At 46.0% G+C, this 15,030-nt stretch overlaps 1 protein-coding gene across 2 annotated transcripts in view; it reads right to left on the reverse strand.

Moving 5' to 3' along the window:
- The window catches only part of VCL (vinculin), a 121,026-nt gene that overhangs the window by 4,150 nt on the left and 101,846 nt on the right, over window positions 1-15,030 (reverse strand). The window contains exons 13-19 of one of the 2 annotated variants that reach the window (XM_075534680.1): window positions 14,738-14,866; window positions 9,459-9,608; window positions 7,766-7,874; window positions 6,445-6,747; window positions 5,196-5,320; window positions 3,806-4,000; window positions 1,152-1,355 (exon numbers count right to left, since the gene is read on the reverse strand). In XM_075534680.1, coding sequence (XP_075390795.1) covers window positions 1,152-1,355; window positions 3,806-4,000; window positions 5,196-5,320; window positions 6,445-6,747; window positions 7,766-7,874; window positions 9,459-9,608; window positions 14,738-14,866 — 1,215 coding nt within the window. The remainder of the gene's footprint in view (window positions 1-1,151; window positions 1,356-3,805; window positions 4,001-5,195; window positions 5,321-6,444; window positions 6,748-7,765; window positions 7,875-9,458; window positions 9,609-14,737; window positions 14,867-15,030) is intronic. The other variant, XM_075534679.1, reaches the window with a different exon arrangement.

Raw genomic sequence — 15,030 nt, forward strand, 5'->3', positions numbered from 1 at the left:
GAAAATTAAAATGAGTTAGGCCTTAAATGGAACCCCAACTCCATTGGCATTTGTTTTGTATTGGACATGTTCGCTCATGAAAGCCTTCATGGAGCATACTAAAATATACAACTTACGCCCTTGCAGAGCTTGTATTTTAGCTGATAACGACCAAAAATATCCATACTCAAAATCCCCCTAAAAGGCTAGACCCTATTCATTTTTCCCCTCAGGCTTTTAAATTTCTGTAAAATGCAGTGAGGCATCCACAAAACCTGCCGCTGTAGGACAGGTGCCGGTACAGGACAGACTTGACGCTGGGGGTGTGACGTGTCCGGCAGAAAGTGAGGCAGGAGTGAACACACGGGCGGGAGGCTGTGTGAGGTCAGGGGATGCAGACCTACGGAGTGTAGGAGGCAGGGCCTTGGGTCAAAGGCAGTACAATATAGTGCCAGGGCTGGTTACTGCTCTCGGAGCAAGCATGCTACCTTCAGCGGAAAAGACGTCAACCCCACCCCCAAACTAGCTTCGTTTCCGTCCCTAAGACCAAAGCTCTGTTGCTGCCACCCTGCAGTCTTGAGCACTCTCAGTTCCCGGCCCCCACCCCACTACCACTGAGAAACCTGCCCAAGCAGGCAGTGAAGGCCCCTTCCCTGTGGATACACATCAAGGCCAGCATCTGCCACGCAGCCAAGTGCCGGGCAGCAAGCAGTCCTCCCCAGAGAGCCTGCCCTCTGCAGGTGCTCTCACCCAGCTAGATTCTGTCTCTGAGCCATCCGAGAGAGGTCAGCGGTGAGGGTGGGGGCAGGCAAAGCTCAAGAGGCAAGCCAAGTGACCTCCTGAATGGTCTATAATGGTCTCTGCCCTATAAGTGATTGAGAGGCTCATCTCTGGCTTCTCAAGGAGATCCCAAGAGTGGCCACAGGTTGATAAGATAACCCTCTCAAAAAGTGACTCCATCTCTCCCCAGCCCCAAACAAATGCAATCCAATTAATCTGGCATTAGCAGTTCTATCAAACTTGTGAAGCCAGTCTTAAAAGGTGCAGACAGACAGATGCCCGCCCTGCTCAGACTCACAGGACTCGCACAGACCATGAGGGATGCAATGTGTCAAGGCTGCACGTGGCTGGATGCATTTCGAGCAGCCCCTCCTGGGGCTGCTAATCAGTACCTTACTAGACCACTTGGTAGCTTCTCGGTGCAATGACTGAGCCGCGGCCAGAATGGGCTGGTTGACTGGCTGATTGGATGGCATTACCAGCAGCTCAGGTTCGTAATCGTCTTCCATGTCAGAGGGGACAGGGAACCCAGCGGCATCAGCAGCATCTGCCTCAGTTACAACACCTATACCCACCTCTGCAGCTGGGTTACCCAGCTTTGTCGATGGCAGGAAGGATGAGAAACAGGGATAGTGTTAGTAAGAGCAGTAGGACTTTGGAAACTGAGCTTCGGCTACTTTGGTAACCAAAGCTTGCCTAGGACAGAAAAGAAACTGGCATATTCCCCAGGAGCCGGATGAACCAAGCTCCAAGGAAAGGAGACCAGTCAGCCTCTGAGCCTAAGACTCCTGTGATGCAGGAAGGAGAGAATAGTCCCATGGCAAAAGGAAGCAAATAAGGCATTTTAAAAATCCTACCACGTTTAATCTCCCAGGGGTAATCATGTCAGAACATTTTTGTGGAACCAGCCAACTAAACAAAAGACGCTTAGGACCTTTCAAAGGACTTCAGAGAGGGGAGAAAAACAAACGCACGCAGCCCCACAGTTGCTTTGAAGAGAACAAAGCAAACACTTATAGGTACTGGTCACCTCGGAAGTTATCAGATGTCAATTCTTATGACCGTCAAAAGTTAAAAGTTCAACAACTTTAAAATGTGACATCAGCAGAAACTAGAAGAGAGACAGGAAAGCACAATGGTAGGTCAAGAGGCCTTGACCTCTCAAGTACCCGATAGTCACCAGCTGAGAGGAACCTTAAGAAGATACTTTGTCCACCAGCCTCTCCTCTCAAAGTAAAACCACCTCACCTCCAAGGCTAGCTCTATCCCTTCAAGGCTTCCACCATCTTTCAAGCTGCTTTTGGGGTACAACCTAACTCTTCCCTGTTGGAAAATGGGGTTCTCGCTCACTCCAAACTCAGCTTATCTAGTTACCGAGAAGACAACATGTGGACCTGGCCAAGTGATGCTGATAAGGATCTTTCAAAACGAACTCAGAGGTAACGACCCCTGAGGAGTCCAAGACTGGTGTCCAGTACACGAACAGGAACCACAAGGGGAAGAGCATGAGCTGAATACAGGGATGGGGATACTGAAAGACTGGAGATGGTGGCAGAGGGATCAGACACTGAAAAGCTAGAACAGAAAGAAAAATACTCAACTGCCTCAATTCATTCAAACTACTGATATGAAGAATGGTGAGCAGTGAGCACATCAGACCAAAAGGAAGTGGGAGTTTTATAGAATTTTGAGATTTTATCACTAATAAAGATCATCCTGCTAAAATGACAATGAAGCAAGAGGATTCAGAACAAGGGTTTCAGTTACAACTAAAACCTTTTCTCCAAACTGTCTCATCCATGCTCCTTAGAGAAGAGGACAGCTCACTGCTGTTAAGGTTCAGAGTCTGTCCGTCTGGCTCTGTCTCCCCTCCACCACCCCGCAAAGCTTCCGAGTTAGTAATCACCTAAGGTTCTAAACCAATGTGTTCGTTCTCTCTCTCTCTCTCTCTCTCTCTCTCTCTCTCTCTCTCTCGCACGCACATGCTTCCAAATAGGTTCTGAGTAATCAATCCCCTGATGCTCCAAACCAGCAGAGACTGTCAGACATAAGGACCTTTGGCCACCAATGGTGCAAGAAGATTAATTAGTAAGCCAATACCACCTGCCCTAATTTACTTGTCACCAATTCCATAGGTCAAGTCCAACACCAGCAAGATATCCATTCCTTCTTAGAACCCAGGGTCAGAGCTGGGTTTAGAACAATTCAAAAAACAGAGTTAAAAACCAAGGTCAATTCCCAGGCTGAAAACAGATCGGCTGCATGTGCTAGAGGGCCACGAGGAACTACTTTCAGTGTAAGGGCTTGAGAAAACGGAATGTGAGAAGAATTAGACCCAGCTGGTGGGAACAAAGACACAAGGTCGTCAAAGTAGAAACACTTTAAAACTGGGAATTATATTTCACTGTAGTTAGCAAAAATGTTTAGATTTGCCTAGAAGATACTAGTGACTTAGCCCACAATTTAGGAGAAATTAGGCAAAAGTTACTGCCGGGGTAGAATTGTAGCCATATCCAAATTTTTACCATCCACATTAATATTTTTATTTTGAAATTTTCTGAGTTGAAGCCAGCCTAGAGTCAACTGCGTTGAAAGGTAAGATGATTCTGAGAAGGACAAACATGACTTTTAAGACACCACTTTCTTGCTTCTGTTAAACAAAATAGAAGGAAAATGCAAACATTTCATCCAAGTGTAAGAGCCCAAGGAAGACGAGTTTCCTGTTTGATGCTCTGATGAGGAGCAATAGAAGAGCATGCATAAATCCCAAGAAGGAGATTCATTTTTTATAAGACCCCTTAACGTCAGGGCAGTGGACACTACAATGGGAAAACCGTAAAGGAACTTTTCAGACCACAGACATCCGACTTTAACCTCAGTACTAGAAGGGGAAACCACACAGCAGCAGAAACTGCACTCTGATCAACAAAGGTGACACAGGAACCAAAGCAGAGAGCAGGTGACTTTCCAGACAGATCCTTCTTCCTCGGCTGTATTGTTCTTAATCTTTTCTGAAAGGACATGCTATCTGAACAAAAAAGGCTGCGCGCCTTACCTTGCTGGACCATTTGCGAGCTTCATCATGGAGCTGCCTGGCAGCCATCATCATTGGCTGGTTAATCACCTCCCCTGCTTTCTGCTCAGGGAATTCTTCATCCTTCTCCTCTGGTGGTGGGGGCCTCGGCGGAGGGACCTCGCCTTCAGGTAGAGGTGGTTTGGGAGGAGCAAGTTCATCTGTTAGCTATGAAAGAAAACCACCAGATTATAATAAAACCATCAGCTCTAAAAAGCATCCCCCGAAAGCCACCATATGACACTGTGCACACTGAGTCACGAGGACAAGCAGAGCATAGTTTCTTCCTTTGTCCCACATGAAAAGGTAGCAGCTTTTCATTTGGTCACATCTCAGAAAGGCATGCTCGGTACTCCTGAACCACCGATGCTTAATGCTCTGTACAGAAGACTTAGATGATGGTCTGATTTCTGCCTTGAGCCTCAGATTCCTTGCCTGGCAATAATGGTAGCTAAACAGCTATCTCTAAAATCCTCACTCTAGTTTCATAACTCCACTCATCACAAAAGAAGCTCTTCCACAGGAATACTTATTTCCAGCACCAACCACCACCAAGAACTCAGGTGGAAGAGCTCAAAGCAATTTTGGAGGCAGGGGAAGCACTGTTCCTTCCATATGGAATAATGGCCTGGTTTGGCCCCCGATCAGCTTAGAAATGTGCATCTTCTACTGTCATTAAATATGGAAAGGTCAGCCAAAGAGTAAAGCCAACTATTGTCTTAATGGGCTGTCATCAATTTCAATGCATCTCCACTCCTGTACAACTAGGTATGATGCCTGAATCTGTAAACTGCTCAGCTGTCCTTCCAAACCAGCCGACTACGGACAAATATATTCATGGGACTTGGAGATATCAAAAAATTGTAAATGACAGGTGGGGTAAAATAAAGTTTTTGTGTTTCGTGGGTTTTTTTTAATAAAGTGTTACTTTTGTTGTTATTTTTAAGTAAAAGGAAAAATAACCTACATATGATTCTAATCACCTCATTATCAACTAGCAGTACAAAAAAAAGAAAAGTAAAACCCTCCCTGCCATGAGCTGTGTGGAGTCTCTCACTAGTCCTCCCTAACTCCTAACTTCCCCCACAAACTGGGACTCAGCAAATCCACACTTACCAGAGCCAGCTCTCAGCTCCAGACCACAGCAGGCCAACGCCGCAGAAGCCCACCTACCCCCCACATCGCATGCGCACTCATGCGCTACAGCTGCACTAGATATCAGATTGATAATCTCCCTCCGTCTGCAAATGCAGCATCCAGTGAAAGCTACTAACGACTGAGGCTCCAGACCGTTTACCTCTCTCGCTGTAGTCCAACACCTTATGGCTGGAGTCTCCTTGTCTCTCTCTCCCAATATACTTACCTGTAGCTGTTCAAGGTCTGGAGGAGGAGGCGGGAAGTCAGGCTCCTGAGGTTGGAAAGCTTCTCTGACCTTGGCTACAGCTCCCAGGATCCGATATCCCGAGTCCAGGAAGCTCTTTTGCAGGCCTAAACACAAGACACCTTTGCTTTCAGGTCCATGCCTGGGGCACCGTCTGTCCAGCAGACGAACTGGTTCCATTAACAATAGCTGGAGGTGAAGCTGCCAAGAAGCATCTCAGGCACTGACTGAAGGACACGGGAGGTAAGGGCAAAGCAAATGTCCTGAGGTCTGCAAAGAGTTGCTTTACCGACCGGCTGTTTTCCCATAGTACTCCAGACATCTTGCAGGGACAACTAACAAACACTCAGGCAATCCCTGGAAACACATGCTGATCTGTGGGGGCCAGGGGCACCCATCACTTAATGATGAGGGAGTCAGAAGACAAGCCAGCCCCCCTCAGAACACTGGCAATTCCAGTTCCAGGTTCGCATCTCTCTCCTGCTCCTTCGCGCGACATAGCTTTCAGCATGTTAGGCCTGATCTAGAGCTACTGCCTTTGTGTCTCATCACTGGAAATCAGAAAGCCACTAATAGAAACTCCAGCTGGAAAACTGCACACGTCCTTGGTGGCAGTGAGTGAGGGGATAAATAGGGCCGCCCCTCTTCCTACTCTTCCAGTGACTGGATTGTACTTATAGATGAGGCTGGAGAAACAGCAGGGTCTCAGAACAGAGAGAATTCAGATGGCAAAGTTTGGTTCTAATTATGATCTGCTTTAGTAGTACTGAAAACACCATCAAAATCCATTTAACCAAAACCCGGTTGTGGGGCTGTGGGATCTGTATAAGGCATGTAGGAGACCCACAGTCAAGCAGAGGCCCTCTAGATTTGGCAGAAACAGGAGTTTTACAGGGAGTAAAAAGCATCATTAGAGGGGTACATGGCAGCTACATAAATAGCCAGCAAACTGCTTATGCATCTTTTGAGAAATTTCCAAAAGAATGGCCAAAAACAGCCTGAAACAGTCTCATCAAACAACATCAAGAAAGAGCACAAAAGTTGGTCCAGAGAAACTCATTTACAGGCCTGGCAACGCAGAAAAATGGTCAACCTAGCATTCTCACTCACCGCCTGTCGTTTTTGCTCCCAGACTTTATAAGTGATGATAGTGGAGCATATTTTCTCACCACTCTGCCAGCTTCCTGCCCGAACCTCTCAGCAGAGGGGAGCCATACCGTGCATTGCTTACCAGGGTCAGAAATGTTGCCCGCCACGGCCTTGGCATCCATCACCATCGGAGAGATGGTTTTGCTCAGTTCGTCGGACGCTGCATTCACAGCCTCACGGAACTTGGGATCCTCAGAGTTCTCCACCTCCCTCTTGGCCACCAGCAGGATCCGGTTGGCGCGACGAGCAATGCTGGTTGCTCCAGCGACCAGCATCTGCGGCTGAATGTTGGCCATGGCCACTTTACACTTGTCCAGGTCTTTTTTAATGGCTTCTTCCGAAGCATCCAGCAGAGATTTGGTATCGATGGCTTCGTCCACCAGCCCTGATGGAAGAACAGACATGCAATTGGGTTTCTATTTGAGAAGGAGAGAACTTCCAAAATTCTGCTGTCCACTCAAGGGTTCTCGTGCAAAGGAACCGCCACCAGCATACTCCTTCAGCCCAGAGCTCTTCGTACACAATCAAAAGCAAAACACAAACAAAAGCACTGAAAGGGCCAGATGGATTCATAGCATGATACAGACAGGACGCTGGCCTTGCATCCACCGAGACCAGCAGAAGAAACACGGAGTGCGTCTGAAACCTTTACGGCGTTATCTGTTAATAACGTGCTCCCTCCCTGTCTCCTTCCCAGCCATCTGTTGCTTGTTGGCAGCTCGTTGTGCCCAAGACGAGCCCCACAGAGGGCTCCAGTAACCCAACAGCCTGTTTCTTACTTCTGGTGCCTCGTCAGCCACCTCAGGAGCTCCACTTTCATCTCTGGCTGCTAAGGACCCTGTCCAGGCAGGCTCTGCCGACGGAGGAGCCTGCATCCCTGCTTCCTCCCCTTCTGCCCCGCCCTTCCTTCCTCAGAGTCTACACTGAGTGGTTGGTTTCTTCTTTTTAAAAAACAAACAAAAAGCGACGTGGTTGTTAAGTTGGAGGAAACTCTGAGACAAGTTGTATTAAATGGTAGCCATTGTGGGGTGCTGAAATGTGAAGCCACTGAAAACGACAGGGACACTGACTGTATCCGCAAACACTGCCTCCCTCCCGCCTCTGAAACCAAGCTCTGCTCACACTGGGCAAGGACATTCAAAGAGGAGATAGAGCTGGAACAATGAACATCACACTGGGAGGCAACATGAAGATAAAAGCGACTCAGAGAGTCTCTTGGACGGAGTTGCAAGGCTTGAATGAGAAGCCACCTGCTCAGCAGCCTTAACAGGGCCAAGTACACCCTGGAGCACATGACCACCCCTTTATCCAATTACAGCAGAGCAACACAAGCGGCCCTGCTCAAGTTCCCGAGAACTCATTCCTTGTGGGTTACACAATGAGAACTTTGCATAAAACTCTACCTGTCATTTTTTCAACATTATCAATCCATTGGTTCTTCATAGTCTCAAAATGTTCACAAGCTGCTTGATTTCCAGGATTTCGAAGTAAGATGCGTGCGGCCAAGACAACCTGGCAATGACAAAACAAGCTTTAAACACCAGGGTACCCACATTCAAATGCAAAGCCTCAGGAAAGCTGTCTCCTGTTTTCCAGAAGGCGGCACTAAAGAGCCAAAAAATCAAACTGCACAGGTACTCCTCGGTTCAGGCTGAGCCTTCAGCAACCTGGGACACACAGCTTAGGTCTGTGCTTATAGATAGCACCTCCGAATGGTTTTACAGCCCCAGTCGGCCGTTAAAAAGGTTAAAAAAAATACCAAAATAAATGGATAGTCACCTGATACTTTAAAAAAGAGATATAAAACTGACTTATATTTAAACCACTCTTGTGAACTCTTCCACCATTCAAAAGGATACAAAACTTACTCCAATTGATTTGTGAGTAATAAATATTAAGAAAAATTCCTGTTTAGAGTTAACCAAGTGCTTTCACATCCAATTACCCACTGAATCTTCCTAACAACTTGGTGAGAGACACAGGCCAGGTAATAGCACTACTGACAGATGCAAAGACTAAGGGAAGAAATTGAGCTCCCAGCTCATGAGGAGGTGAGGAAGGAACTAACATATTGAGCTGATAAACTTAGAGGCATGGTGTACTCTGCATGCATCTTAATCCTCATAACTATCCCTTGGGGGGGGGGGTATCGTGTCCATTTTCCGATGAGGAAATCAGGCCTCACAGAGGATACATGCCCAGATCAGTCTCTGAAGCTCATATGCTTCCATGATTGATGTCTTGAACTCAGTTTTCTAATTCTTTTTCAGGAATCTAAGTTTTACATTGAAATCCTATGTAAGAGGATTCATTGTTTATTTTATGGGAGTTTTTAAAAAGAGAGTTGGAGGTGTGGGAGTTTTATAGAGAATCTACCTGACTTCCATGCCACACTGACAGGAAATGCAAAGATTAAGAGAGGCTTCCCAAAGCGCTAGCTAAGCCTAGCACAGTTCGTAATGATGCTTGGTCTGTGGCACAAATGAATGAACAAGTACATGATAAGGCTTTTTCAAATTCCAGCAAAAGCAAAAAGGCCACACTAAGTGATGCCATGCTAAAAACGCCATACTAAATGATGCTGAGCTAAATGTTTCAGAACATCTACCGCTATCAGAACCTGAATTCCTGTTAAAGGCATTGTCTTTGCTTCTCAGTCTTCTGGTATATTTTTCACAGCCTGCGAGCTATGTCTTAGTAATGGAATTAAGTGGAGGAAAGAAAATATGTCTTAGATACAATTGAATTTTTTAAAATGTCTGGTCTGGGGCAAAGGATAAGCTCTACAGTCAATTAGCCTCTCAATTTTTCCTAATAATTCCTCATCATGTATGCATATGTACGGATAGGTACTTTTTATTTTCTATTTTCAAAACTAATATATGATCATTGTAAAAAACATTTAGCAACACAAAAATAGATCAAGTAAAAAGTCTCCTATAAAACTAAGCTACAAACGACTGAGCTTAGTATAAAGGAATGTGCATTCAATTTAATGGCATTTTACAGACAGACATGTTCAAAAATAAATTGACCTTCCTTTTTAACGGAATAGTAGGTAGTGAGAACTTAACTGAAGAACAAGCAACATCAAACCTGGGGTGTGAGCTCTCGTGCCGTCTTCACTGACGCCTGGATACCCTCCACTGTGGACTTGTTAGCAGTCCCAACAGCAGCCGCCTTCTCTGCAGTGGCGCCAAGCCTCCCGGAATGATTTTCAAAGTTAGCTGCCCTCTCATCAAATACCTTGAGAAAAAAGTAAAGACACCAAAAAAAAAGTACTTAAACAATGTGGTTTGGCAGCCTAAACCATAGTGCCTCCAATAAGCAACAGCTGAATCAAAGACTTGGGAGCTGATATCAAACGCCAGTTCACCCGCTGTGCCACACTGCTTGAGGTGACAGAACGATGGAATGACATCTGTATTAGCCCCCAACAAAATGGCTAGAAAACAAAAGCTGGGCAATGAATGGACAGATGTGCTTCTTTGATGTATGTATGGATTGTGATAAGAGTTGTATGAGCCCCTAATAAAATGATTAAAAGAGAAAAAAGAATGATGGCAACATATATACAAATATGCCTGATATAGTTGATGTATGGATTGTAATAAGAATTGCAAGAGCCCTCAATAAAATGATCGAAAGAAAGAAAACAAAAACAAACAAAAAACCCTAATCCATGAGACAGATAACAGTCAAATGCCAAGTCTTGGCCTTGATGGATCTCCTAAGAGATTTAGCTATAGACATCCAGAGTACACACGCACACACACGCACACACAAAATGTACACACATGTATGCACACACATGCACGCCCATGAATTTCATTTCAACGGTTGTTGTGTTAGGTGCTGTTGAGTCGCAGCGACCCTACAGATAACAGAAGGAAGCACCGCCTGGGCCTGCACCAGCTCCGTAATTGGCCCCGTGCTGGAGCCCGTTGAAGCCACTTGGTCAATCCACCTCACTTCGGGTCTTCTGCTCTGCAGATTGTCTATTTACCCAGAACGAAGTCTCTCTCCAGTCCAACGACCCAACGCTAGCAGGACCCAGCACTGTGTCTCCTGCAACAAGGATGCCACAAAACTGTGGAGACCAGACAATCCTCATTCCCAAACAAGAGCCGTCCTCTAATCTAACGAAGACAAGCAAATCTAGTCCATGCTCGGTCACTCTAGGGGATAGGTGCATTAAAAGTCAAGACTATCCAGAGAGAATCTTCATCTAAGCTCCAGCTTCCCTGGGGTAGCATCCCTAACATTAATGATAGGAAAACTCTGCCCCGGTCTCCTTGGGAACAATAATAACGGATGCTCAAAACTAAGGCCTGCTCTCCAGTCCTTGCTTCTGAGACGACGAAGGAAAGGAGAAACAATGGTCAGAGGAGGCCACAGCCACGGGCTGCCTATTTGCTCCATGCACTGGGTCCTCGGCGCTCCCCAAGACAGGACCACGCAGAAGATCACGCTGCTTCTTGGATCGCCCAATGGCTAAGTAGTTCTTACAGGCTATATTTTAAGTACCAAGTGGGGCTTAACAAACACAGGATCAAAAAAAACAAAACAAAAAACCCCTCTGCCATCAAGCCGATGTCAACTCGTAGAACATGTTTGGAGAAATTCGCCCAATTCTTTCACATAAAAATAAGGTTTGTTATGACTGGATGATTGAATTATATGATATGTAAATTACTTGCCAATAAAACTGTTGGAAAAAGATCAGGCTTGGCCAGGAAAAAAAAAAGTTTGTAATTCGAAACGGTAGAGCCCACCGCTCTCGGGAGGATTTCCGAAGCAAGTATCTTCAAGGCCTCTATGGAGCTTCTCACGCGGTAGGTGAAGCCACGTTGTTCCTGAGTTGTACCATTCACACCCCGGGGGTCAGGAAGCGGTCACATGAAGCCCAGAAAGACCGAACCGTCCAGCCCGATTTAGAACTGCAGGCACTGCCCACAGCCTCCTCCAAAGCCCACGTAATGATTAATGTAATGATCGAACCATTAGAAGCTGTACAAAAACAAACCCGAAGGAAAATGGAAATTGTTCGTCACAAACAAAACAAAACTAAGGCCTGACACAAAAGCCAGGAGCGCTGACTTTCATGAACCCTACATTCAAAAGCACCTACTGAATTATTTGTTCTGCTCTCAATGTTTTAAACATGAACTTGTCCTTTTGTGGGTTTTGTTGATTCTGACTCAGAGAGAACAAACCGCTGTGCCAACCTCACAACGTTCTTAGATTTAAGTCCGTCAGTGCAGCCCTGGGTCAGTCGGTCTGGTTGAGGACCTGCCACTTCTTCGCTGCCCTCCAAGACGTCCTTTCTCAGAGGCTAGTCCCTCCTGACAACATATCAAAAGTGCATGGAGTGAAAGTCTTGTCGTCTGCGTCTATGGAGCATTCTGGCTGTACTGCCAAGACAGTACAGCGAGCCTCGTGTTTGTCCCTCTGGCAGTCCATGGCACATCCAATATCCTTCACCAGCGCCATAGTTAAAGTACATCGATTCTTCTTCAGTCTTCCTGATTCGATGTCTGACTTTCACAACTTTTCCTTAGACATTATTTGAGGGATTATACAAAAGTGCATACCATGAAGGGACTATTTGGCAGAGTTACCATGACAAAAAGCTCTTCAGAATCTGTCGAGTACCCTTATTAGAAATGAAGCCGGCAGAGGAAGCATTATTAGGTCAGGCTTGCACTACACACAAGAAGGTGTGGGGATTGCCTCAGCGAACCCTTCCTCTTCTTTGCCTCCTCCGGCGCATCTACCTTGCCCTCAATGAATGGCCAGTCTGGCTCTTGGCAGTCTTTAAAGATCACCTGCTTTGGACAGGCTTTTGACTCATAAGCAGGTGCGTTCTCCATGTGAATTCTGCATCTATCCCTTCAAGCCTCTTTCCGTCCTCTCGTTTGTAGTCAGCTACTCCGGCTCTTGCTAAGTGATGCTCAGAGTCTTAAATCCAGATCTCCGACTTCCCTTCTCCTGACCTTGCTCCTTACCTTTGCTGGTCTCACACCTTCGGAAGCAAGGTTCCTGCCCATCCCGCTGGCTGTGTAGACCCCAGACCGTGTCTGCCGGTCCCTCTGATGGAACTGACTGCTTAGCGTCCTTGTCTGGTCACTCAACCAAATTTATCAAACACTATTCATATGTGAAACCCTGGGGTAGTTGCCAAGCATCTAAATATGAAGAATGCGCTTTGTGCATTTAACCTTGTAAAACACAGGAAATATCTATAAACAAATATTTATAATACAATATGCTGAATGCAATAGAGTTAAACACTGATATTATGGGAGATAGAGAAAGTCACTTAACCTATCCAGAAGCCAAGAACAACAAATAAGAATAAATAAACAACAACAACAAAAAACCCAAGTAAGAATAGTAAAGAAGAACAGGGGAAAAAATAAGACAAGAGACAGAAAAACAAAGACAAGGAAGTCAAATGGAAAGAGTATGTAGAAAACTATAAACTAGGAGCTTAGATATTATTGGCGATGAACTAAAGAAGCAGGAGTTTGTGAGGAAATGGGCATAGACAAAGTATTACAAAAGCAGAGTTGGATTTTTATTTTTACTACACTGGTAACCTAGTAATGGATTTATGGAAGGCCAAACAGGCATCAGGGAAGGATGAGCTGAACTAGAATTGTGGCAGCAGGCATTGAAAATGAGAAAGATTCAAGAATATCTGGATGACCAAACTAACAGGGACTTAGGTCACTGTTGTGGGGGGAGGTGAGGATATGGAAAAACGTCAATGGTGACGCCCTAATTTCCCAGAGAGAACAAGAGAGCAATAACACGTGCTCAGTGTCTATGAAGCATTAGGCTTGGATCTGGCTAGTCTAAATCTTGGATCTACAGTAAATCATCCCAGCCGGAGGCGTCCTTGAGCTGAACTGCCTAGTAACATCTGCCAGGGAAAGAGGACTGAGGTCGGTAGCAAACAATAAAGACCTGCACCCACCAGTTGGGCATTACCTCTTGTGTCTGACTCAGCAAGTACTCCCAAGCCTGTTCTCTTTTGCTTCCACGTTCTGAAAAACCAAATCCTTGCTTTTCTAAAATCTTCTCTAGCTAAGATAGCCATGCGACATACTTCCAGAATAGGAGGCATAACAGTGGTTCCAACAATGAGGCACAAGGAGAGAAGCCTGCACTTTCTCTCCTTCATTCAGCACTGAGTCAGTGTGCACCACGTACCAGGCAGGCGCTGCTCTAGGGACTAGAACCAAGCGGTGACTGAACAACCTGCCGCCCTCGTGGAGCGCTTACATTACAGCAAAGGAACTGCATACGCAATAGCTGCAACAATAAAACGAAACCCCAAACAGGGAAATATGAAGGCAACTTTCATGGAAAATAAATGAAAAGATAATGGAATTAAAAAAAACAACTTTTTGAAGCTTCCACAGATATTGCATATCAAATATTGATAAATGCTAAGGAGGAAAACAAGATGTGGGGAGAAGGGAGTGCGTGGGGTTAGAGTGCAGCTCCTAGTTGAAATAAGGTGGTCCTTGGAAAAGAAAGGGAGTAATACACAGTTATCTGTGGGAGCACCGCAGAAAACAGCAAACTCAAAGGCTGCTAGACCTTTGTACTTGTAGCGAATCATAACATACCGAATGTATTAAGGAAAACGAGGTGTGGGGAAGTGAAATTTCTTCATATGGTTCTTCTATCCATGTCTTTGTAACTCCCACCAGTGACTGGGTGCAACTACGCATATCGGGTATGTGAAACACTAATAAGGGGGTCAATGGGTATAAGAATGAGGCATCTTAATAGAAAGTGGAAAGACTTCCCAGGACCATCAAGGAAGAAGAACCACCAGTGTTTGAGATCCCTGCCGGAAATGGCAGAGGTTGAGACCAGGAGCACCAGAGGCTGCTGCATGGAGATCATGGGATAGAGCCGAGGAGCCAGGCTGAGGGAGCGGACGAGTTGCTCTGCTAAGATCACCGGACAGTAAGGTGTCTTGGCAGGCAGACTGAGGCTTGCACAGGCTAAGGGACCACGTAATTGAAAGCCTGGGGAGTGGACACAGACTTGACACTTGGTATCAAGCTAGGGTAGGAGGAAGGTGGACGGTGGGGGCTTGGCTAACCTCTGCCTTGTGCCTATCAGCCTCGGCTGGTGTGGCCTTGGGTAGCCAGAGGAGGTAAGTATGGTCCGCATGCTAGGAATTCTCTCTAGGAATACAGTACAAGGAGCTCCATGGAGACAGGGGATCAGGAGGAAGCTCAGCAGCACCATATAAGTAAGGTCCGATATGGAGATGGAAGGGCATTTTGTAGGGTCTTGGTCAGTGACGCGCCGAAGGCAGAGGACGACATTTTAAAAGTGCAGCTACTCACCTCTTCCCTGTTAGGTGCATCAGGAGGGGCCGTGGCTGCCACTGCCAGCAGCTTGATGGGAGTTGTGGTATCACTGAAGACATCCGACACCTCCTGAGTCATGGCTTCCTGCATCTGGGCTTTCAGATCCTTCAAAACAGTGTTTGAAAAGGAAAATTTCCAGCAATGTCCAGTAAGCACAGCTACTGATGTCCTCACTTCACCGATAAGTTCTTTCACTCGTTTACTCTTCCAATATGCACGAGTGCCAAATGTGTAGAGAGTGCCAACTAGTGCAGAGGAAGCGTAAGGCA

Source organism: Tenrec ecaudatus, chromosome 16, assembly GCF_050624435.1.
Source record: "Tenrec ecaudatus isolate mTenEca1 chromosome 16, mTenEca1.hap1, whole genome shotgun sequence".
Taxonomy (NCBI): domain Eukaryota; kingdom Metazoa; phylum Chordata; class Mammalia; order Afrosoricida; family Tenrecidae; genus Tenrec; species Tenrec ecaudatus.